At 35.6% G+C, this 27228-nt stretch overlaps 1 protein-coding gene across 3 annotated transcripts in view; it reads left to right on the forward strand.

Moving 5' to 3' along the window:
• The window catches only part of 5-HT2A (5-hydroxytryptamine receptor 2A), a 137217-nt gene extending 118881 nt beyond the window's left edge, over window positions 1-18336 (forward strand). For 2 of the 3 annotated variants that reach the window (XM_076124975.1, XM_076124993.1), the window contains 5 exons: window positions 647-847; window positions 1332-1472; window positions 8551-8720; window positions 9692-9818; window positions 14265-18336. In XM_076124975.1, the coding sequence (XP_075981090.1) occupies window positions 647-847; window positions 1332-1472; window positions 8551-8720; window positions 9692-9818; window positions 14265-14457 (832 nt within the window). In that variant the 3' untranslated portion in view covers window positions 14458-18336. The remainder of the gene's footprint in view (window positions 1-646; window positions 848-1331; window positions 1473-8550; window positions 8721-9691; window positions 9819-14264) is intronic. The other variant, XM_076124985.1, reaches the window with a different exon arrangement.
• Window positions 18337-27228: the final 8892 nt, after the last annotated feature.

Raw genomic sequence — 27228 nt, forward strand, 5'->3', positions numbered from 1 at the left:
CATGACGCACCTAAAGATTCTTTGAATTTAAGCATTACAACCGTAGCGCTGCGCGTGGTGGGTTTGAATCCCACCCGGGACAAATCTTTGTGTGAGGAGCATTGTATTTGTTCTGAGCCTGGTTGTCAATTTATCTATACAAGTATATATTTAGAAGTATATAAGTATGTTTATCAGTTATTTGGTTACTATAGTACAAGCTTAGGTTTGAATAAAAAAAAATAGTGACTTCATCAGCCGCTGTTTTGCACTGGTAATTTTCGGGTCCCACATTCAAACATCAGGTCCAAGAGGAAACTTTTAATTGAGTTTTTCTGTTACAAAAACAAATGGCCAAGACTGGCTGTTTGTTCGTCCGTGCCGCCAATTTAAATGTATTTGTGTAAAAAATAAAAGATGCTAAATTAATTACTTTCTTGCTAACACACATTTTGAAGTTTTTGTTCTATGCAAAAATGAAGTCCAAAAAAGTTCCGGTTAAAATCGAGCTTAGTATTTCGGAATGGTATTTTTTTATAAATTTTCTTTTTTTGCCATGACTATCTAGCTAACTGTCCATTCCACTGGAAATCCTGCATCCTAGCAAAATTTTACACTTTTAAGCATTGAATTACGTTAATTAGACCCAATGTATTTTTTTACCCAGAAACCAACGCAACAAAGTCGGCATGAGTGTCTCGCACCCTCAATTGAGCTACATGAACGGCTGCGGAGGCCCAGGATCTGGTCCCAGGCGAGGTCGTGACGTCGCCACTCAGACACCACCGAGCATAGCAGCAGAAACCAGGCGCGCAAGGCTAAGACCATTGAGGCTGACCTTGGCTACTCCAAATGCTTTAACCCTCAGGTAAAAAGATATTATTATTTTGTAACATACTAGTAAGAAAGTGAATTAGTTATTAAGTTTTTGCTTTTTTCCTCATCATAATACCAGACCACCATCTGCTTATTTTAAAGACCATATCCCAGCAGGTCCATGTAAAACATGCTTTTTAGCACTCATGTAATCACGACATGATTGAAGCTCGGCCTTTAACCGGTATCGGCAAGGAAATTGAACCTTCGGCATACTTACATGCAGCTGCACATTACCGAAAACTTTGTTTTGGCAGTCTTAAAGATTCCTCGACATCTGAATAGCGTAACAGTATGCCAAAACATAGTTTCCGACAGTGCGCTTGCATGCAAGGATGCAGAAGGATACCGTTGCCGATAATCAGCGCTGGGCTTAGAATATGCTTTCCCACCCTAAGGTGATGTAGAACTGCTATCCTTACCTTCATTATGTAAATCGGGGTTAGAGGTATGATGTTCTCCCGCCGTCTTCTAAGGTACGGCTGTGGATACACGGCCCAGAGGCGGGGTTGTGACGTGGCTTCGCAAACACCATCTAGCATAGCAGCTGAGACGAGGCGAGCGAGACTGGGGCCATTGAAGCTCACGCTTGTATCACCAAATGCTTTGACATTAAGGTACGTAGGACTATTAGCAAAAATAAACAGTGTTGAGATGAAGGTATATGATATTCTATATTCCAATCCTCATTTGATCTTCAAATTATGTGTACTTAATTAAAGATATTCTAATTGAACTTTATTCATATTTCTTGAGGGTATGCAAAGTTCCCAATCAAAATATAGCCAGCGGGTGAACTGGCATAACAAATTCATCGTTCAGGAGTACACCTTTGCCCAGAAATAAGTTATAATATTGAGTCCTGAGTATGACAAATTAAAGAAAGTTGTTAAAAAATGTGTTTTTTATCCTTTGACGTGAAATTTGTGTTTTAAATTCATGCCGTGAGATTAGATAGCTATATAACTCAAAAAACCAACGTACACAGAACTACAATTTCTTTTAATATAATTTCCAACGCTACTGGCGACCATGACAGGACCAGCCATTAGAGAAAAGTGCAAATTCATTGCTTTTTTCCTCTTTTCCTTATAACCTTGGTCCGTTTTTGCTAAATGAGGAGCCATTTGATGCGAAATTTTGGATGAAACGTTTGAATTAGAAATGAAAATAAATATATAATATCACGCCTATTATAACTGAAGGTGTGGGCTGATATGTTTGAAAAACAAACAGGTTCCGCCATTGGCATTTTAAGTACCAGTATTTTACATAGAGTAAATGTCTATCGAACGGCCACAACCCGGTACACTGGGTTATAACACGATACCCTTCGATAAGACTGGTTGACAGACTCTCAAGCCATGACCGGTAACTCGGTATGTATAATATGGTCACTCATCCATAGATCAACTTCGGCAAGCGTAGCTTAACCTCAAAGATCTATACGCGAGGCTGCAACTGAATTGAGTCTATAAAATCCTTTAATCATTTTATAACGGGTATAGACCTTTCATCAGTTAAATCCTAATCACGTTCAGATATTTTGGTACCAATTTACAAGTTAGAAGCTAGATCCTTAGCCACATTTAGATAACCAATGTATTGTTACATAACAATGAAACTTACAATAATAGCCATTTGAACGACCTACAAAGTTCTTGAAGTTGTTTTTAGAAGATATTATATTATTTTGGGCGATAGTATAATCTTGACATATAATATTGTTATTTAGCTCGTTTTTATGAAAAACATGATTATAATATTTTTAGTCCGAGGTATCTTCTACAATTCCAGCAATGCATTAGTTCGATATAATTATATATCTATGAATCCAATATGGTAGTGGCCATAGCCAGTTGCGCTCACCGGTCGGTAAACGATTTGTGGGTAAAGCAACTCTTGGCGCGGTCAATCTATAGATGGGTGACCGCATAGTGGTATTTGAACTGAGCGTCTCCGTGCTTCGGAGGGCACGTAAAAGTCGGTCCCGGTTGTTGTCTACTAAGATAACAGTCGTTAAGCCATGTCAAAGGCCTTTCGGATGGCTTGAACAACTTTGACACTGGGTTGACCACTAAACATACGATAGAATAGCCTTCTTAATCTTTCTCCCCTACTTCGTTCTGTCCTGGACGTCGTCTTCGAAAACCTCACACATAGTATGTATTGATGAAATTAGCCCTTGAGTGAAGGCAATATGATTTTGATAGCTGTAACTCGGTTAAAAATATTTTAAGTAAATTATTAACAAATTTAGAACAGGTTAAATATAACGATTCAGAGAAAAGTTCCTGGAAATCGTACTAATTATTTTAATTAGCTAATTTGTCATTTAATTTTGGGAACATATTAATTGGATGTTTGACGTTCGAATAATATTGTTGAAATTACTTGTCGCGTCATCATTAAAAGTCACTAATTATTCCAACCTACAATAAAAGTCACACTTCGGCATTTGTCGTCAAACTTCGGTAAAATTCGGCAAACTCTTGTTACCAGTTTTCCCCTACATTTTCAATGAGCGCCAAAACTTCGGGTCAAAGTTGGCAAAAGTTTTATCAGTGTTTTCAACTGTTATATCAATTTATCAAATAAATGTTTTAACGAGTATATCATAATTTTGAAAAGACGAGTTTTGAAAATCGTGATTATGGTTGACTGGTTCATTAGATTATATAGACTTTTCCCACGACTTTGTCTGCCTGACACGATTTTCAGGTGAAATGTACCAGTGTATTAATGCAGGCTATTTACGATACAAGTATCAAATTTCATAAAAAATTTTCAGTAGTAAGTAACAAACATCCATCCAAATTTTTACATCAATACATTTTTTTTTAAATTATGTCAGACGGTATATTGCAATAGTATAACTGTGCCTGCGACTTTGTTCGTTATCTGTATTTAATAGTAAAATAAAATATCCGTATTTGACCCCTGGCATTCGCGTCAATAATACTATGAAGAAAGGATAGATGGGGAGTGCTTAAACTTTCTTTAATATGTAATGTATGAATGTGAATTAGGTAAAAGATTTCTATAGCCATTCTCATACATTTGATCTAGCGGATAGTTTATATCATTCGACACCTATACATGCTGTGATACTGCCATTTAGCTTACAAAATGCAAACGCCCTCATAATTTTAAATTTCCATGTGCTTTAACCCCGATATCTTCAGAACTATTTACAAAAAAGTGGAAAAAAAATTCTTGGCCTAAAAAAAATCGGTCACAACCATAACTAAAGCTCATGAATAGTTACTTAGATAGCTACTGAACATCTGCGAAAACAAAAATATTGTATCATAATTAAATTTTTGGATCTAACCCAACTTACCACAAGCCTGCAAAAGTAATACAAGTTTATGTATTTTCATCCTACTAATATTATAAATGCGAAAGTTTGTGTGAATGTATGGATGGATGTTTGTTACTCTTTCACGCAAATACTACTAAACCGATTGCATGATGCAATGAAATTTAGTATAAAGGTAGCTGAAGATCCAGAATAACACATAGGCTACTTTTTATCCCGGAGTTTCAGAGGAATCGGGATTTACACGGGAAGAGTTTCCACGCGGACGAAGTCGCGGGCGGCCTCTATTTCTTATAAAGATATACCCCAAAAGTCGATTTCTGGTTCCTATTTGTCCAAAAATCATAAAAACTGGTGGTAATGTAAAATCATAAAACACAACTTATCTATACTATATATATACTATATCTATACTAATATTATAAAGCTGAAGAGTTTGTTTGTTTGTTTCTTTGTTTGTTTGTTTGAACGCGCTAATCTCAGGAACTACGGGTCCGATTTGAAAAATTCTTTCAGTGTTAGATAGCCCATATATCGAGGAAGGCTATAGGCTATATATCATCACGCTACGACCAATAGGAGCAGAGTACCAGTAAAAAATGTTACAAAAACGGGGAAAATTTTGACCTGTTCTCTCTTATGTGACGCAAGCGAAGTTGCGCGGGTCAGCTAGTAATATCATAAAGCTAAAGAGTTTGTTTGTTTGTTTGAACGCGCTAATCTCGAGAACTACTGGTCCGATTGGAAAAATTCTTTCAGTGTTAGATAGCCCATTTATAGAGGAAGGCTATAGGCTATATATCATCACGCTACGACCAATAGAAGCAGAGTACCAGTGAAAAATGTTACAAAAACGGGGGAAATTATCATTCTCTTATGTGACGCAAGCGAAGTTGCGCGGGTCAGTTAGTAAATAATATCACGACTGTGGTACGTGAAGGTGTTGACAGAGATGTAATCCTCCCATGTTTCGTCTTGAACGACCTTAGTTCCATGTAATAGGGAGTGATCCTATTACCATTTACCGGACACGTTACCAATCTACGGGCTACGGTTGAAACATTTTCAATAAAAATAAAAAAAAACCATAGTACTTGAGCTGACCCGGGAATTCAACCCGAGATTACTTGGTTATGAGTCTGATACATTACTCATCATGCCACAGAGGCATGACAGAATCAATTTGGATTTGATACAGTGCACCCTGTAGAAGTACATTGGTTACTACAAACCACGAATGAAGCCGCGGGCGTAAGTTAGTCTCGAATACTGGAGCCATCATGTTTATTCATACCAGCGAATGTTATATTGTTCTGTTCTGAGCCTTGTGTATGATTTATTCAGTCAACTGCTCATCCCGTCTGTTTGTGTTATTTAGATTTTAGAGGAACTACTCAGCTGTTTGTTTGTCATATGGTTAGTACTCAACCTAGTGTCAAAGTTGTCTGTTGACTGTCATCTTTGTAGACAACAACCGGGACCGACTTTACGTGCCCTCCGAAGCACGGAGACGCCCAGCTCAAATACCACTATGCGGTCACCCATCTATGGAATGACCGCGCCAAGGGTTGCTTAACCCACAGTTCGTCTACCGACCGTTGAGCACATCTGGCTATGAGGGGTTCAAAGCTACTCAGCTGATACGATTTACCAGGTTACATATGTGTTTTGGGCTGCACTTTAATCCGATAACTTACCAGAAAAGCCTGGAAGTAAATGATTTATCTATACTGTAATTAATTATTCTAGGTACTTTTTAGTTAAATTAGCTTTATCAAAGAGGCAATAATTGTCAACTGCATAATTTTGTAAACGGAACTTTGCATATAAGGCTCTTTATAAAGTTGTTGGACTACATCAACGATTTCATGTAGTTGAATAATTCAATTTTCCATTGTTGATTTAGTTGATTTGGTTTACATTGCCACTGTTTTGTGTACTTATATTGTTTCTATTTTGTTGCTGGAATCGGTAACGCGACTATCTATTCACTATCGACAAACGGCTAGATATCGTCAAATTTTCTATGAATAGTCGATCAGCGCCACTAACGGTCGCCGCAGGAACTATTTTTGCAGTATATTTTAAATGTTAAACTCTGAATACTCGATAAAATCTACTACGGAAACGCACTACTGTTGCGCGAGTTTCTAATTGTACCTTACTATTGAGTAGTGAATAATTTCCCGCGCGAAATCCTGCCTGAATCCTAAGACCATGCGATATAGTGTGTGTAAAGGTGGCTAATCACTATAATCTAATGGAGAATACAATGTCCAGCATTATTTCTTTCAAATAGTAGTCAACCGAGATACATGACAAGTATGATATTTTTTTAACCTACTGAAAAACGTGACAAACCCTTTTATCTAGCCTCACGTGTCGTTATCCAATTAATGATAAATATCTGCGATAAAAATTACATTTTATGAACATAATTCAGCTAAGCAACTGTTTTATGCACAATAAATAGAATTCTACCGATACTCGTATCTCAAACTAATATCAGTTGATAATAGATTGTCATCACTTGATCTAGATCGACTGTATTGTAGTGCTGATGGAACACTTTACATAATATTCGAGGTAACAAGTTTATGGTATCGCGTGTGTATTTATAGACCGTATACTTGACCAGTGCTTATTAAGAAATAATTTTGATTATTATCTCAGTAGTATACATGATAAGGTTATACCTACTTAAAAACAGGAAAAAACCTCAAGTTGACAACAACTATAGACTTAAAAACAATACACCATGGAAATAAGTATATTTGTCACAAGCACCGCATTACATTTTATTTTATAACGCTTACACACAATCACATACCGGTTAAGGCGTTCACTAATTTAAAAACAAGCATTCACTCTTCAAACAAAATTGATAGCAAATTCTATCGACATCACCAAATCACCCGCAGTTGAGTCTTTCAAAATAAGCCCTCGAAAATTCAAACAAAGCAATCTGTCGGACTTAAAATATCAAAAGGTAAATAGGGCTCTATCAATCAATCCGATAAAAAAGCTTACAAGATTTTCGCCCTCAAAAAAAGGGCTTATATATAATGAAGGCCTACTTCATTTGTGTAGAGCCCGTTGATTCTCGTCGAGGTAGTTGAGGCCACTCGATATTGTGTTCGGAGACCTTCGTTTCAGATCGGTGAGTCTGATAAAAAAGTAAATTGAGTGAATGCATAGCTCCAATTTCGAGAATGGATCTCATTGGGCATGAATTTCTTGGTTCTAAAAGAAAAGTCGCGCAAATACATAAAGGCTATACATAGTTGAAAAGACGGTAACGCTATAAATATTTTTTTTTAATTCGAACCATTAATTCCTAAAAGTAGGGCGTTAAACAATGTCTTTACTTTTATATTATTAAGACAATACAAGTTTATTCACACAAATGAAACTTATTATAATACATTAATACAATTATTTGTAAAGAGCACTTAGCAAACAAATGTTCTAGTACATAAATCATTAAAATGTACAATTACCCTAGACATCGTAATTCATCATATTATTAAACAAATATGTCCAAACTTTACGAAAGCATACGGCTTATTCGTCAAAGGCTTTTACTTACTTAGTTACTAAATAAACTACTTATACCTATTTGAATATGTTTAGTCGAGAATTAAACTTAAGAATTTTAAACTGTGTATTAAAATGCGACCACGGCGAGTGCAACCTGCGCCGAAACGTTATTCATTTTAAGATAAAATGCGTGTTCGCGTTAATTCCCGTACTATATTATACTTTAAACATGCAACGCGAGAGTTTAAAAGTTATGATGTGTATTAAAATCATCATTTAAAAGTATTTTTATGACTCATCTGTTACACTCGAAGGTCGAGCTAAATTAATAAATAATATTAACCGATTTATGTCCCACTGCTGGGCAAGGTCTGAGGGGTGATCTTATAAATATATTCCGGACACGTTCTAATGCACATTGGCACAGCAGAGATTAAAAACTACATGATACATAAACTTCTTTGTTAATTAAATTTGGAATATTTCTCAACAGTAACCTGTAGTTTGGTAACGTGCCCGGTAAATAACAATAGACTCGCCTCCTGTTTCCTGTGACTTACATTGTCTGTAGCAAAACGCCGGTATATTTTCCTACACCTCTAAGCTACACCTTCGGAGGAGCTCGTGGCTTAATCAACAACATACAACAGATAGGCAGTCGCTCCATGTAAAACATTGGTATTCAGTTGCATCCGGTGAGACTGGAAGCCGACTCCAACATAGTTTGGGAGTAGGGCTAAGCCATGATGATGACCTCTGGCTACACCTTCGTGTACAACAAACGTGATGGTATGTATGTTTAAAAGGGTCTAAAAATATTTATTTTGTTGCAGATTTCTGGCCAACCGCAAGAAAGGCAGGTCATTGTCAGCGAATGCAGTGGCGAATGAACAAAAAGCAACCAAAGTGTTAGGCCTGGTTTTCTTCACTTTCGTCCTATGCTGGGCTCCGTTCTTCCTTCTCAACATTCTGTTTGCCGCGTGCCCTGCTTGCATAGTCCCGGGTCTGTATAAATAGTTTTTACATATGTACATACTTACATAAGTCCCCAACCCGTACTTGGCCAGCGTGGTGGACTCAAGGCCTAACCTCTCCCTCATTACGGGAAGAGACCCTTGCCCAGCAGTGGGACATTAATGGGTTAAATTGATTTTATGTACATAACATAAAATCATCCCTTCTTCCCACAGGGTAGACAAGGACCAGAGCACGCCACTTGGTACAATTCTTACAAACTTCCCTTGTTTCATTCACATTCACATATCTTGTCATACAGTTTTATGTCACACGACCTCGTCTACGTAAGAAGATTTAAAAGGGTAGAAGTATTTTTTGTGATAATCCGGGTAATAATTTCCTTAATATGTAGGTATTTCATCAATATCCGTGCAGTTTTGGTGTGTCATACAAATAATACTGAATAGATTTGATGGAATCCACAGAAATACTACGCAATTTCATAAAACAGAACTTCGTTGAGGTCGTAAAAATGTGGTATTACGATTACCTGAATTTTCATAAAGGTGAGCGCATATTAACTGTAAGTTATAAACTGCAACAGTATAACGATATGAAAAGTGTTAATTAAAAGTTCTAACTTTGTTGCGCGAGTTGCGTCTATTGTTTAAAGTAAACCTATTTATAATACTAGCTAATGAACTTTTTTACTCTATGTTAGTCTTTTGGAAGCTTCACTTAGGGGTATAAAGAATAGATGTTGGCCGATTCTCAGACCTACTCAATATGGTCACAAAATTTCATGAGAATCGGTCAAGCCGTTTCGGAGGAGTACGGTAACGAAAACTGTGACGCGAGAATTTTATATATTAGACAAAATCAATCGTGCATTTTCTCACTATTGAGTCGTTGTCACTGACATGCAAATTCAGCCGTCAGCTACCCGAATCGCACAAAGCCCAAAAGGGCTACTCCGTCCCTCTTCACATAGGTCTTAAACCATCCTTTGTTTCCCAGAACACGTTGTGGACATCTGCCTGTGGCTGGGCTACGTGTCTTCAACGATCAACCCCATCATCTACACTGTGTTCAACAGGACCTTCAGGGCTGCGTTCCTCAGGCTGCTAAGATGTCATTGTACCAGGTAACGCAGTATATTCATAAAGAACTGCTTGTCACATTTCTTAAAAAAATATATTATTATTAGGTAGGGGAAAAAGTCTTTTCGCATTAAAGTATGTATGAACTTGTGATAAAATCTGGCTTCAAGAATTACAAATGAGTACACGGTTTATTACGTTTCTTTCAGTGAGCTCGTGAGGTACCCAAATATCGAGCATTTTTGTGTAGAGAAAATATTTTATTACAAATTCATACATACTATAATGCGAAAAGACTTTTTCCCCGACCTAATATTTTACTGTAGCATCATTCTATACCGTGGGTACTATTGAGTCCTGAGAGTTTGACGTTAAAAATGTTCTTCAAAAATTGTGCCTATGGTACCCGCTAGAGGCGCTGATCAGATTTTCATACGAAATTATTCGATAGTTAGCTGTTTATCGGTAGCCAATAGTAGTGGAGTATCGCGGTACTGTATAATAAACTGCTGAGGTTACTACAAACATAATAATATACGGACTGATATTGTTTATTGGCAGAATGTTAGAAAAACAACGCTGAAAATGGGTAGAAATTGCTTCAGGTACCGTAACAAGTTCTGCACATTTTCTGCGTTATTCGGCTTGTATACATGGACTGTTCAGACGATCCTATATTTTCCGAACTTGATACGTGGAGTGGATTTAAAAAACTTCTATTTATTAAACCATTGCAAACCACTTGTTCTACCACAGCTTGTTGCTATATTTAAGACTCACTAAACTTAAAACGTGCACACAATTACTTATTTAAAAAATATCTCACTACGTTTTTAAATGCCTAGTGCCTTAGACTTAAAATAAACAAGATTAGATAAGTTAATTATTCTTTCAACACCAAAAATGTTTGTAAGAGTGATTTTTAAAACAACCCATGGGATATCAAAAGATGAAATTTTGAACTTCAAATATATTTTGTTTCAACAAATAACAGAAGAGGGCGCCTCCTTAGAGAATTCCTTGAGGGAATAAAATTCTTATTTAGAAACAAAAAGTTTTAAATTAAACAACACAAACGTAATGGTTGTATTTTAGGTCTCATTTCAGCAAATACCGTTGGTTTTGCCAAAGTTTTTAAAAACGATAGTTATATTTGCAATGAAATAAAATTTGATTCAACCCATTACTTATTTACTCCTGTAGCGCGATTTCCTGCAATTATCGACAGTCGACAACCGGCTATCAAACGAAAAAAAGCGACCGCAGTGCCGAGGCCTTAGGTTAGAATCCTGGTTCAGGCCAGAACGTTGTTCTTGAGATTATTTGTGAAGAACGTTTTAGTAGCTTAATTTCTTGGATAACATGCAGAGCAAAGTACTTTTAAGAGCACGCAAAGCCGTTAGTTCTCGAATTGATTTATCACAGGTTGTGTCGATTATCTATACCACTGGGCTATGAAATATATATAAAAAAAGCATTAGGGAGTGTATCTATCTGTGTATTGTGCGCACACTTGAACACTGTAAACTAAGTTCTGCATATTGGGCCAATTTCAATGAACACTGCGTAGCCGAATATTGGCTAAGTAGACATTACCTTATTACTTTTCTCAGTTTGATCACAAAAAGCACGATTTTTTATAGACGATACTATCGTATACTATCGAGAGGTCTTTGATAATGTACAGCAAATATAGTTCCTGCGGCGCCCGCTTGTGGTGCTTATCAGACTGTCATAATACAACGTTTCTCGATAGCTAGCCGGTAGTTAACAGTGAAAAGTTACTGTCGTAGAGAATCGCGGTACTGGTATGTAATATTCCTTTTTATTATAGATAGTTTGAATATTAAATTTATATAGCTATTATACTAAAACGAATAGGTGCCGTAACGGCTAAAACCTTTTAGCGGTAATAGTCTAGAGTAATCTTTTGAAATTATGAATTTTATTCTGATCTATTTTTAAAAGATGGCCGTAAATTTACTATATTATGATTTGTATACGTTTATTGATGTAACTATACTTTTTATATCTTTAGAGTATTGCGAAATAAACGAGACGGAATTATATTTATTATTTGGATTAAAAGCTTTTTGTGCTTTAATGATTATTTCATAATATTTATTCTTATTCATTTAGTATCGTTCAACTACTTCTTAGCGTTTATTTATGAATATTTTTATGTTTATCGGCTACTTCCTACGATAACAATAAAAAACACTGATAGTTCAGTAATCTAAGCGCGAGTCCGAATCCGAGACAACACATCATTGACCTTTCGAAGTTATTGTTTATAAGAAATAATGATATAATTACTGGCTTCAACAAACTAAGCAGAGCTTGTACTATGGTAATCAAATAACTGATAATCATACTTATATACTTCTAAATACAAATTCATAATATAGATAAATTAACAACCAGGCTCAGAACAGATACTCGTGCTCATCACACAAATATTTGTCCGGGTAGGATTCAAAACCACCATACGCGGCGCAACGGTTATTGCGGCGAGGTATTCATAGTATTCATAGTTTTATCTCGAGAGTTTATATTTCCGATGATGATTATGCATATAATAGGTCGGGGAAAAAGTCTTTTCGCTTTATAGTACCTACGTATGAACTTGTAATAAAATCTCTTTGGCTTCAAGAATCACGAATGAGTAGTAATGAGTACACGTTTCATTAGATTTCTTTCAGTGAGCCCGTGAGGTACTCAAATATTGACCTTTTTCGTGTATAAAAAAGATTTTAATACAAGTTCATACATACTATAATGTGAAAAGAATTTTTCCCCGACCTAATAATATAGGTGGGTGAATCATCTTTCAGTTAATCATAGTTAACTAAAAGAATTAGTTTATCATAATAAACACACAAGTTCAAGTTCAAAACATAAAGTCAAGGCTTGACTTCGCCATCGATTTTTCAAATTGTTTACCTTGGCTTGTATCCAAAAATGTTCGTGATCTGGCAAAGTCACTTAGTTCTACGGCTTCCGTTCTACTGTTGACACTTGCAATTGATATAACTTAGACAAATATTATCAAAGTAGAATTTACAGAAATAAAAATTCTGTTTCAAAATTGAAGGATAGCATATACTTGTTGTACCCAAAAATGTAGACAGCGGGGTACAAAATACACTCACGTTGAGCCATGAAAAATCTTAGTTCCATTAAAAAGGTGGAAAGTCTATTACCATATACCGGACAGGATACCAAACTCTGGGCTACGATTGAGAATATTCTGTAGCGCATTTCTGTATAGTCTGTATTGTCGAGCATTGAGAGTTTGACATTTAAAATGAACTGCCAAAATAGTTCTTATGGAGCTCAGTAGAGGCGCTAAACGGTATCTCGATTCTCTACCACTATCGACTACCGATAACCGGCTAGCTATCGAAATTTTGACATTTGGAATGTACTGCTAAAAAAGTTTCTACGACGCCCGTCAGAGGCGCTGATCAGATTTTCATACAAAATTTTTCGATGACAGGTCGGTTGTCGGTTGTCGATAGTAATAGAGAATTGAGCTACACATTTTCGTATAAAATTTATTGATTGCTAGCCAGTTGTTAGTAGTCGGTAGTAGTAGAGGATCGAGCTACTGAGGTAAATTAAGGAATATGAAAAGTACTTGGCCCGACACCATATTTGCCTTGATGAGCGCGATGACGAATTATATTTTGTGGGACCTAGGTCACGATAGTTTTAGCCATCACTCTTCAGGCATCAGTTACACGCGACTCACTCACTCCCGTTAAGGTTGCAATATTATAGACGTCCTTTAATTGAGTTTTGGAGTTATATCATTGGTGGTGGTTATTCGAGTCAAAATTGGCCACAAAAAATATATATTTATAAACATTTCCATCCCACGCGTCACAGAATCTATCTGCATAATTCCCCATTGTTTAAATTAATAAAACAATAATTTCGCCGTACGTTATTAAAACCATGCGAGGTATTAACATTTCATTTTCATGCTAATTTTATGAGTCGTGTCTGTTAAAGAGAATCCTTTAGCTTTGAGTCTGGAATGTGCTTTTTTAGGCTTCCATGCAATGAATATGTATGTTAATTTGCTGCAATGTCGAATAGATTTCAAATGTGACTTCAGTTTATTTGGTAGTACATATTTTGTAAAGCCTGTTGCACTGAGGCCTAAAGGAGTCCAATTAGTAGAAGTCTTAAAAAATAGGCTAACATTATGTGATAAATTCAGACGGATAAACTTTATGAAATTACTGACCGCCGGTTTCTGAGGTACATTTAGCGGTAGTTTATCTATTCAATAGCGGTAATTTTTTATATGAGTATAAACGCTATTGAATAGATAAACTACCGCTAAATGAATTTGGAAACCTCACCGGGGGTGAAAAAAATTACTATGTTTACTACAAAGGTCGGATGTCAGTAGTCGATAGTAATAGAGAATCGAGCTATTGCATTTAAAATTTTATTTACAGATTGTTCTTCTCTTGCAGACGCGGTCGTTGCACCCGCTACCGGTCTGTTGGTTCCACGCGCGGAGCATCACAACTCTGCGCAAGATCTGCTTTACCTCTGGCCATATCATTGAGACCTTCAGGAATACCGACATCTTCACCAGCAGCGCCGGAGACCACCGAAACTGTTCTAATAGAACCACCTTTAGGAGAGTTTAATATTAGATATTAGTTTTAAGAAACAAGAATTGGATGCGTGTGAAAGATATATTTGTTTTATGTGATTCTGTTTAAATATTTATGTATTAATATTTATTATTTATTACAAGAATACCGACCATACTACTAATACCTACCATACATACATAATAAGTTAGCGGTCAACCTAGTGTCAAAGTTGTCCAAACTGCGCAGCTTCAATACTGAGTAGCTACCCATCTATGGAATGTCCGCGCTGAAGGTTGCTTTATCTACTGATCGTTCGTTGACCGGTAAGTGTAACTAGCTATGAGCGCCTCAAATAACATGAAGCAAATAATTTGTAAAGAAGTAGAAAATGGAGTATTGTTTCCAATATTAATGGTATCGACTGTGTAATAATGTTTGAAGAGTCAAATTGTACCTAGTGCCAAAATAAATCGTAAAAATATTACTTTATTCATTTAGTAATGGTCTTTGTGTATTTATATATTGATGAATGTTAATCCACAGATTTAGTTTTATATGTTTCTATATTTATTATACGACTTCATTACCTCCATATATTTAAATGATGATCACACTTGATTTAAGATTTTACCAGTGAAAACGCGTTTGTAGCGTTGCTGTTGAAGCCGTATCTTGCCATCGATCTTGATGCCCAGTTTGACAAGTCTTTAGCCCGGTTCCCACTGCGAGCGGAGCGGACCTATAAATGAGTCCGTTTAACTCGCAAGCGCAAAGTGCATACTTCTTGTCCGACCATTTTTTTGGTGAGAACACAAGTATGCAGTTTGCGCTTAAAAGAAAAGACATGACTTTAGACATGGCGGAGCGACTGTTATCCAAATAGACAACAACCGAGATCGACTTTTTACGTGACCTCCGAAGCCTGAAAACACTTAGTTCAAATACCACCAATTCACCCATCTTTCGAACCCTGCTAAAGGCTGTTTAACCCACAGATAGTTTACCGACCGGTGAACGCAATTGGCTATGAGCGCCAGAAATCGTCGAGTCTCACAAACTCTCTTATACCATTTTCTAAACTACATTCAACTTTTATACTACTTGCCTTGAAAATAAACTGTTGTTACAACAAATAGAACTGTCGTCTAATGAAGAAATTCATCCCAAACGAAGTTTATCAAGAACTTGAAATATCTTGTCGTGGCGACACCAAAGGAACTTTAGATGAAAATGTAAAGACCCGAAAGTTTTGCGAGATAGTTTTGTGTCGGAGCCTCGTAAGGACTTCTTATTTGACCGTAATACTGCTGACAACTATGTGGACACACGTTTATTAGACACGCCACATTCGCCTTCTGAAGATATGTATAAAACGAGACATCGACGACGTCTGAAGCGCAGTACCTAGTTAAAGGAAGTTGCTACGTCACCACACGGAACAAATGTTTGTGTGATCCACAGATAGTTGTCTCGGTTCTTTGTGTCCGTTGTTTGTATGTTTGTATAAGTCCCCGCGACACAAACGCAATTCTTAGCGCGGGAGTCTTTTTAAAGAAGAAAGAAAAGAAGTCATGCCAGCGACTTCGACCTCGTTGAATGATTGCCGGGTGTAATACGTATTTTTTTTCAGATTTTAAAAGATCTATGTGTCCAAAATCTATCAAATTCTTTGAGCCTGCTCACAAATTCTGAAGCAAAACTCAAAAATATCGGTTTTCTATCTCCTTACTATCTACAAATAGGTAGATTACTATCTACAATGCAAATAGGTAGGTCATAAAAATATCCAACAGAGTGCATATATTATGTTAGAAATTTCAATCGTTCGCTGAAATGTCAACCTGCATTTTTCGGTAGTCTGAATTCTACAACTGACCTGTGCCAAATTGTTTTAGTTCATCGGAACTAGTGGTTGCCAAAATAAATTTGTAAACCTGTCATTGTTAAAAGCTGTTTTGATTTATACAACACTTTATAAACAGAGAGCTGTAACAACTTTACTAATGAACAGTAAAACGTTGCCAATTCAGTTACTAATTGGATAACCGTGATAACATTATAAATGCGAAATTGATATGTTTCTCTGAAACTCTGGAACGAGGATTGTTTTATAAAACTCTTACTGACTGACTGATGGACAACATACAAACGAAATTATTGAGCGTAGAAAAATGAAATTTGGTATGAAGATTCCTTAGGAAGTGTAGAGGAACACTAAGAGAGGATTTGTGGAATCGTCTCTAAACTCTGGTTAACCTAACCTATTAGGAGACGCCAATTCAACGTGGGCAAAGCCACAGGCGTACAGCTAGTCAAATACATCCTTGCTACCTTTTTGTTTAAAAAACCCTTCATGCTAAATTTGAAGAGTGACAGACGGCAAACATTTGCACCCATAATATACGTCAATCAATAAACAAACACTGTTTATTTTTAAAGTAACGACGAATTTCCGAACTACTTTATCCAATTTAGAGGCAAATTTACCCGGGTTATATGCGTAGAAGCCGTGTTTATAAGTGATTGACGTATAAACTCTCTCGGCCATATGATTCGGTAATATATTTTAAATTAAGTTCGGCGCGGAGCGATGTAATGTCGAATTTCATATCCCGTCCATTGGACATTGCAGGAAATCTTCCCGTTTTGACGGAAATGAATTTTGAATATAAATCCGAAAATACTTGCTTTATATTGTGACGTTTCTTATTTAGCATTTACTCGCGATTGGTTGAAGAATTTATGCAAAAATGTGTAACATTTTATAAATTTTATATTCTATAAGTTGTTCTTTTTATTCTAAAAACGATTGCCGAAATTCTGTATTATAATAATTTGACCACTTAGGAAAGTGCTTGCCATGCTCGATTATTCAAGATCCTAATTAACAAAAATTCTACGTATTCCTAAATAAAGTAACGGTATCAAACAGACGACTGTCAGCAGCATAAGCCTCACTGACGTTCTTTTTTTTTTTTAATCTAATTTATTGTCAAGGCCTTTAGCCAACAAAAGGCTATGTCGGCCTCATAGGGAAACACAAATTACAACAAAGTGTACAGCAAAATCTTAAAGAAAAAATTTTTTTTTCTAACTGAACGCAATTAAAATTTTCAAAAAACATAAATTAAAAAGAGAAAAATAAATTGAACATATACTGACGTTCTTAATATTGAATTTTGTACACGTCTGACAGCCGTGAACGCCGCAAACAAGGCTCTTTGCTCATTTGCTGTTGCACTCGACATTATTAGCTTTAAAGCATTTTATTTTATCAGTTCACGGTATTTTTTACTACACTGCAATATTTCCGACAAGAGCCCGTGCACTCTCAATCAAAGACAGTGGTATGTCGTCTTAAACGCGCGGTATGTGTTTGAATGAAAATGGGTTTTTATTTTATTATTTTAGGAAAACTTACAGCTGCTACAATAAGTAAAAAAGGTAATCCGTATATTTTTAAGTGTCCCGCTGCTGCCCTTGAGTCCACCACGCTGGCCAAGTGCGGGTTGGGGACTTTGCATACCTTCAAGATTTGTTCTAAAAAACTCTTAGGCATGCCAAATTTCGTCACAAAGTTTTCCTTTACCGTTGGAACACGTGATAATTTTCTAACACACACATTACTTCGAATAATCATTGATGTATTTCCTCGTGGTCGAACCGTCGCGCGTCGACCGCTTGCGTGGGAGGTAACGCTAATACGATTCGGCTATTTATGAAAAAATCGTGTTTAAGTTTGAAAATGTATGGAGTATAATTATGTATTTAGAATAAGGGTTTTATTACAAATTCTGTGAATTTAAAAGTAATAGCAATGAGTTGATTGTAAGTATTATAGAATAGATAAGTGTATAGATACTAATTTATTTCTCAAAAGATGTTCAATTAAATATTTTGTGTATGCATAAATGAATGTTAAGTAGAAATAAACGGTATTTTCAAAGTATAAAATTGTTTTATTTCACTCATGAACCCAAGTAAAAATCGAAGCTTGATTTTATAAAAAAACACTGGAAAAAAGCTTGAATTTTTATGTTCTTTTTTTATTTGGTTTTCAAGATTAATAATATTGATATGATTCTTTCATTCACTTGAAACATACATAATTTTTCAGTATTCTACCTAGACGATTAACAAAGTCCCATTATCCCTATTAATTTAATCCAAACAATTGCACGGTATTTCGACATTAAACGCCGTCCTTTAGGTACAAATTGGTTGCAGTATACCTCCGCGAGTTACGCTTCTAAACTTTTAGGATAACAAGTTTATATACACGAAGTTTTATCGTGTTTCATTGTTAGGCTCTAGTTATACTGTAGCGCAATTCTCTACACTCAGTACCGTCGGGAGTTTAACATTTAAAATGTACTGCCAAAATAATTCCTACGGAGCCCGCTAGAGGCGCTGATCAGATTTTCGTGCAGAATTTCTCGATAGCTAACCGGTTGTTGATAGTGGTAGAGAATTGACTTTGATGCGGAATAATTAAATACATTTTTCACTCACTCAATTAACGACGAAAGCGGTGGTTATGTCGCTACTCTACGATTGGGAAGATCCATAGGTACACAGACATCCTAAAAACTGATAAAATCTTCAATTTTATCTACGACTAAATGAAAAATACTAGTTTTCTAAAAAAACAAACATCTTCGATTATAATTGCTTTATACATATGTCTAAGGTAATATAAAAAAATATTATGAAGGAAACCCCGTGCTCATTTTTTGTGACCTATGTATATAATTTTACTATTACATGACCAAACTTGTAGATCGATTCTCTACTGGTACCAAATATCGACAACCGGCCTACTATCGAGGAATCATGTATGAAAATCTGATAAGCGCCTCTAGCGGGCGCCGTAGGAACTATTTTTGCAGTATAGTTTTAAAGTCAGACTCTTAATACTCGATAGTACCGACTACAAAGAATAGCGCTATTGAATTATCTGTGCATAAATTCTGTAAAAAATGGACCCAGACTTACTCGTACAATAATTACCATTGGTACGCAATAAGGTGTTGTTAAGTTAACAGTTACGACATAACGACAACGCACTAACGTGTTATTGTCGACATTTTACTTAGTAGTCAGTAAATCTACGTCACTATAAACGTGCCCTAAGGGTGTTTCACAAACATTAGGCGCTGTATGATCCCGCAATTAAAGGGACAGTGTTTTATTGTGAGGTCAACTTTATTATAGTAAACTTGTGCCTATTTCTGTAACACAAATTATAAACAAACATTGAACATATGTAAATCTGAAAGTTTGGGGTTATGCATTCTCATTTGTCTTTGAGAGCTCAGAATAATCTCAATTACATTGTCTTAGTTAAAATACTGACAGCTTATGTAAAGCTATAGTCAATTGACATTTACCAAAGTCCTATTAAGAGCGTTCTCTTTTTCATAATTTCCACTACCTCTGAACCGAGATTCGAACACAAAATATCGTAATCAGAGAGGCGATTTCTACTTCTATCGACAACCGAGCAGTTACCCGGTAATTTTGCAAGAAAAAAAATTATAAGCGCCTGTAAAGTATTAAGCAAGAACAATTTTTCTAGTAATTTTGCTACAACAGGCTGTTCATTTAATTTAATTATTATATTTATTTAAGCAACAGCAAATCAGGTAATCACATCACTAATTCCAGTTTCCAAAAGTATGTCGGAAGTCGTCATTGGTTACAGGACACATGTGCATACAGCCTTTTTTTAAGCCCCTCGGTGTACGCCATGTCTGTCCCAAATGCCTCGCATGTTTATATTGAGAAATAATTTTCAAAGCTAAAATATTTTGTACACATATTTGTATGCATCCACTATATTTAGATGAATAACACGAATTTTCGTATTTTGGGGAATCTAGAATTGCTTCATGAGAATAGAAGAAGTTTAGTAGCTCGAATCTCTACCACTAGCGACTTCTAACAATCGGCTAGCTAGTTAGGCTTACCGAGAATTTTTGCACAAAAATATGATCAGCGCCTCTAGCGTGCTTCGTAGGAACTATTTTAGCAGTACAATTTAAATGTCAAACTCTTGATACTCGACAGTACCGACCGAAGAAAATTACGATATAGATATCAGCTAGCTAACTTATTCTTAAATTTCAAACCGAGGCATGATTAAACGCTATTCTTTAAATAAAACTAAGTAGATGGTTTAAATTGAGAATGTTTTCATTTTAAATCAGTGTCTAATAGCACGATAATTTGGAACTTAAAAGTACGGTTTTAACATAAACTCCAATCCGTCACGATTGAGATCAAATTCGAGTGTTGGGGGTAGGTTAAATATAATAGAATTTCACTTTTATAAAATTTGTATAAGAGTAATGTTCAGATGTACGTTTATGAATCATAAAGTAAGTATGCTTAAAAAATACTAAATTACTGAAGTTAAATACCGTTTGCACAAAAAGCGGAAAATTCAAGTTGAAAATACTGTATGCAGTACAAAATAAAACAGAAATAACACTTTCAAAAAGATCTTTTAAATTATATTCACTCATTTTAAACGTTGATCAGAAAAGCTATAAACCAAATTCAATTGAAAATCCTCGGAGCATTTAAACTGAGCCATATAAAGTACTCTCATGAAGATTCACAAAATTAGGTTAATAGTGGCACTTTGCTTCGTACGGGAATGAATCGTAGGTAATTAGGTGCGCTGCTAATGCAAGTGGCAAGATTGGAAGATAAATGTGTTGGTATAGAGTATATTTTTATTAGATAGTGTAATAATGTGCTGTCAAAAAGTATAAAAATTCTTCTTTTTGAAAGATTTTTAATAAAAAATAAGACCCAGAGGTATAGGCAGCGGTGTAAGAAATAAACCAACGTTTCGCCGATTATAGTGTTATAATATGGGGGAAAAATAAGAAGATTATTTCTGAGTATGAGAAGTGCTCTTCAACTTGTACCAAATAAGGGGGTGCGCACGATGTAAGTCTTATTTAATCCCTTAAAAAGACAAATAGTTAATCTTACACACTTTATGTTGCAATATTGCAAAAAAATACGCATAGGTAAAATTCCATTGCTATTGATCTGATCTATTATTCTATTATACGTTTATTCTCACATTGGAGATGGTTTCCAGTCTCACTGGATGCAGCTAAGATAATGAGATGAACACATGGAGCGCTTGCCTATCGGACCTCCAGATCCCAGTTACCTGGGTAATAACTCGATATCACTCGGTGAACTGACTGTCAGACTTTCAAGCTTTTGACTAACTACCGTCCATCAAAGAACTTCGTAAATGCCAGCCTGCCGGGACCCACAAGCAAGCGTAGCTCAACCTCAGAGATGGATCTGGGCGGCTGTCGTTACTTGATCACGAGCTTCTCATAAGGATTACAACCGAACGAGTGAATAAAATAAAATTTAGCAGGGTTACTGATTATTACATAGTAGAAAAAAGATAAAACACATTTTTATTTGCTTCAAGAACAAAATCATAATTTAGAAAATACTCGAGTTTATTATCCTCACATTTAGCACCAAACGAAATACCAGTGCTCATTAAATCTCAATATTTATTACATCATTTCAAATATTATTTTTTATCTTTCTCACAATCGGTGATATTATTACAAATTGCTGGATCTTAAATGTTCTTTTATTAAGGCCATGTCCTTCAGGATCTCGTGGAGCTGAGACCTTGCGAATATCTGCACAATATTATAGTCCAACAACTTAGGAGATCGTGGCTTAGTTAACAACAGCCGAGCGGATCAATCTATGAGGTTAAGCTACGCTTGCCGAGGTTGTTCTATAGATGGGTGACCATCTTATACATATCGAGTTCGTCTGTGTTTCGGAAGGCACGTTAAATTGTGGGTCACGACTGTCAATTTCAAAGATCTTTAACAATCGTTAACAGTAGTCAGAAACTTGAATGTCTGACAACCAGTCTAACCGAAGGGGTTTTGGTTTTTGGGTTGTGGAGGTCAGATAGATAGTCGCGCCATGTAATTACTGGTATCCAGCTGTATCCGGTGAGACTGAAAGCCGACTCTAACATAGTTCGAATAAAAGCTGATACATTATAGTCTAAAAACTTAATAGAGAGCTCCGCTTGCGCGATATTACATTTATAGTAATAGTTCGCGATATTTCCAAAAAAATTAGCTGTGGCGAACACCACTGGCCACCGTCAGCCGAAAAAGCATGTGAGTTACTAAAGTTCAGAATTTTGTAGCCGCTAGCCGCGAAACTTTGTATACTAAGTTGTTGGATTATAGGAATATTTAAACCGATGTCTTTGTCGTGGCAACATAGACGGATTGATTTGAGCTCTCGTCCACACCAATGATTAAAGGAAAAGGCTTATAAAGATATACATATTTGTTCGATGTTAGTAATAATATATTGGATAAAGGAATGTGTTAAGGAATAATATGACAAAGGATGGAAGAGACAGGCTATAATCTTTAAATTTAATGCCATCAAAAACATCCTGTAAAAAACCTCAAGTCTCGCCGTAAAAAGTGGTGAGATCTATGTAATACCAAGTCGATTAATCTGTTTAGTCTCTACTGAAAGGACCTTCTGTCTTAAGTTATTACATAAGTTATTATCATGCCAATATTAAAAATATTTCACGTTTGAAACAAATAAATCGACCTGGCCATCGCATGATTTGATTATTAGTATGTACCACACTGCACAGCACGACGGGCCAGCAACCGAAATCCTCACTAGGGTCCTTCCGAATATAATGATTGAGATGAGTATCTTAAAGAAATTAATGCTCCTGAAATTTTAATGGCGAATTTGTGTTTTCATGCGATGACCAAGTCGATTTATTTGTTTTAAACGTGAAATATTTTTAATATTGGCATGATAATAACTTATGTAATAACTTAAGACAGAAGGTCCTTTCAGTAGAGACTAAACAGATTAATCGACTTGGTATTACATAGATCTCACCACTTTTTACGGCGAGACTTGAGGTTTTTTACAGGATGTTTTTGATGGCATCTCACTTCTTTTTGTAGAGCGAACTTAAGTCCAATTTGTATGGAAAGACGGTTATTTTTTTCATAATTCAACATATTTTCCTATTGAAATGTTGTTCAGTTTTATGGGCTAAACACCTTTAAGTTATGCCTCATACAGTAGGTACCTATGTACACCTATTATTTTCTATTATACTACAGTAATAATTAATTCATTAACTGCAAATGTAACCTTGTAATCCTATATAAATGTATAAGATTACAAAGTTATTCTTGCAGTTAATGTATTTAGAAAACTGGACTGAAATTAGAAAATATTGAAATTTTCCCATGATTAAAATACTAAATTCTATTTGTATTCTAAATTTGAAGCTTCTAAGTCTGCTAGAAATGCCTTAGACTTTTGATGATCGGTGAGTCAGTGAGTCAGTCAATCAGTGAGTGACAAAATTGAAAACTTTAACAAGTTGTCATTCTTAAAGTACTGGTTCAAATTGACTGAAATTTTCAATATACCGTGTTCATACAATGACTGATAAGTCGCTAAAAATTCAGGCTTCTTGTTTTATCCACAACGAAATTATAGGGGGTCGAAAATGGCCTGAATTGCTTCGAGAAAAGATGGTACGGCCGTGCCGCTTTTTTTTGCTCGACTTGCGGGGGCACTGCCGTGCCCCCAGATTTTGTTTTTCTTTCAGGTTACTTCAGTTGTTGGACTTCTTCTTCTTATCGTATGGTTAGTGGTCAACCTAGCGTCAAAGTTGTTAAAGCCTCCCAAAGTCCTTTCACGTGGCTTAACGACTGTTATCTTGATTGATAACAACTGGGAACGACTTTTCACGTGCCCTCCGAAGCACGGAAACGCCCATTTCAAATACCACCATGCGGTCACCCATCTATGGAATGACCGCACCAAAATGGTCGCTTAACCCACAGCTCGTTTACCGTCCGGTGAACGCAACTGGCTACGGGCATCGTTGGTGATATACGGGAATAAAATAAACTGTAAAGACCAGTTGAGATTTATAAAATGGAGTGCCAGGAAATTTTATGTTAAAAAAAGAATTAATTTTGATCGTAAATCGGTTTACATTTAGAAATCTACAGCCTGCATACATTTTTTCTCCAAGGGGCTTTTGAATACCCTATTAAAAGTCCTTATAATGGCTACAAACTCTCTATTAAATAACTTTATTGGTTACACTTATTTCTCCATATTATTACAATAAACAATTGTTTACGATACTTTATTTGCACATTACTCAGTCCGTGACCACGGTCGATACAATTCTGTCGAAACGTCAGGTGACAAATAAAATATTGTAAACTTTAAAATTCTCATCGTGTTTAAGACCCGTTAGTATTTTTGTATTATGTGTTCAAATTACGATAGTTTAAAAGCTTTACTTTATCTATCTTGTCATACAGGAGTTGTACAAGGACTACAAACTTTACATTTTTTTAAAGCATCCCTCGACTCAATAACATCAATTGGACAAGAACTGAGAGTAAAATTTCTTCAAATATTGCTGAAGTAAGGACGTGCCCTAACATTGGAGCCACCTTGTACGCGTTCTATCCAAGGATCTGCAATCTCTATTTGCATTTATTAAGACTTTCTCGTGCAAGTCTCAAAGCTGTCGATGTCAGCTGTCATTGAGATTTATAGTTCCTAAAATATACGACCTCGGGAAAAGAATAAAAGCATACTCATCTATCTAAAATATAAAAATGAATGGCTAAATTTGTTGCTACGCGCAAATCTCGAGAGCAGTTGAACCGATTTCTCTGATTCTAGTTTTATAATATCCCTTGAAATACGGGGATGGTTCTTAAGGAAAATTAGAAAAATTAAAAAAATGCAATTAAAAATTAAAAACGTTATTAACTCTCGATACTCGACAGTACCGTCTATAGAGAATAACGCTACAGCAGTTTGCACGGTGTAAAATGCACGATAAAAGCGCACGGTTTTTAAAGCCTTAAGTTACATGTTACTGGTTAAAGTTTACGTCATTCTTCCTCTGAAGCTGTGCTTGGTGCGTGATATAGAACTGGTGTTCAAGATTACAGCTGTGTTCCCACGAAATTGACTTTTTTTGCATTTTTAGAATTAATGTTATTTCGCTCATAAATCTTTACATGGGTACTTTTGATTCCGCATTTTTTATTTGTAACTATTGATAGATTGGAGCTAATTTTAATTAAAAATGTAAATAGTTCCGTTTTGCATTATATCGACCGTGCTTTAATTTTAAATACAATTATTTGGGTGGAATTCAATAGAATTAGAACTCGATTCTAACGAAAGTAGAAGGATAATTTAATATTATATTTATTGTGTTTATCTCTGTTATCAGTTCGGGGCCATATAAATTATTATAAAAAATAACAGACTGGATCGACTTCGTACGGGTTTGTACAATTTTATCCTTTCGATTTCATTCCCATGGGAAAATTCAATTTCGAAAGTAAATAATTTTCAGAATCAGAGCATTTTATTAAAATGTATTGAAATTTTTAAGTGTCTCAATATTTGCTGCAAAGAGCGTGTTACGATAATAAACTGTTTTTAATGTCAATACGAAGAAAAAGTTGCTTGCGACAAAAATATTTCTCCGTTCGAAGAAGGTTATTTTGAACATTTTCAAGGAAATACTGATGAATCAGGACAGAAATGCTTTCAATTTGAAATTGCCCTTATTTTATGTTTACATACATTAAACTAACATGACGGATTTTTGACTTGGTCCCTCTCGTTTTGGGATTCTATGATTGACTAGGCTTTTCAACTAACTCCATGTAGTTTCATTTAAATCCGTTTCAGCAATTAAGCTATGAAAATTTTACAGATTTTGGTGTGTTCGATTACCACACACTATAATTATTTGTGCGATCCACAAAAAGTTGTTTCTGGTCTGGTTGTACTTTATGCCCGTTTTTTGCATATTTGTAGCCGCGACAGGAGAGCAACCTTTAGTGATTAACAGCTTATCTTTGTAATTAGCGAAGGACATAAATCTAAGCACACAGTCCTACAAACCCAAGATTATTTGAGAATCTCGTATTTTCTCAACGGCGACGGCAACGGCTTTTTCCTAGACTGATTGATGTCCTCACTATCTCCTAAGTACCTAAGTGTGGCTAATACGGTTACTAACGGGAAGTATTACTATGAACTAACGACCGCCCGCGACTTCGCCCGCGTGGACTTTAATTGTCCTGTTTTAACAACATTTTATATTACTGCTATACTTTTCTTAGTCATAGTAATGAAGCCTTCGTCAATAAATTTCTATTCAACACAAAAAGATTATTTTACTTCGAATCGATAGTTTCTGATATAAGCGCGTTCAAACAAACTTTACATGCTTTTTATTATTACTATAGATTTTGTTACAAAAATACTTCCCAACTTTGTTATTTATTGGTGATTTTGTACAATATAATATGTAAATGTTTACCTATTTCCTACCTGGGGTCGTAAATTGTTGATACTTTGTGTAGGTTCTTGTCGAGTTTTGTTATAGAAAAATATGTTTTGCAATACTACTGAACCGATAATGTCAAAAATTGATTTGTAGGGTCGAGTTAAGAGAAACTTTATCTCTGTATCCCTTTTGCGAATAGTAAACTTAGACTAATTAAAGTATATTTTATCTCTTTGTAAGAAATTTGAATCTTCTTGTTTAAGCTTCTGAAACATTTATTAATATGGCATGTTATGTGTTAGCAATAATTGTAATAACTTGATTAACGATTGGGGAAAACCAGCGTGAGTAAAACATGCATTTCATATTTTAAGTTTCATTGCAGTTCCTATACTTGTAATTTTTTTCAACCGCACTTGAGTT

The sequence above is a fragment of the Anticarsia gemmatalis genome, chromosome 2 (genome assembly GCF_050436995.1).
Source record: "Anticarsia gemmatalis isolate Benzon Research Colony breed Stoneville strain chromosome 2, ilAntGemm2 primary, whole genome shotgun sequence".
Classification (NCBI taxonomy): domain Eukaryota; kingdom Metazoa; phylum Arthropoda; class Insecta; order Lepidoptera; family Erebidae; genus Anticarsia; species Anticarsia gemmatalis.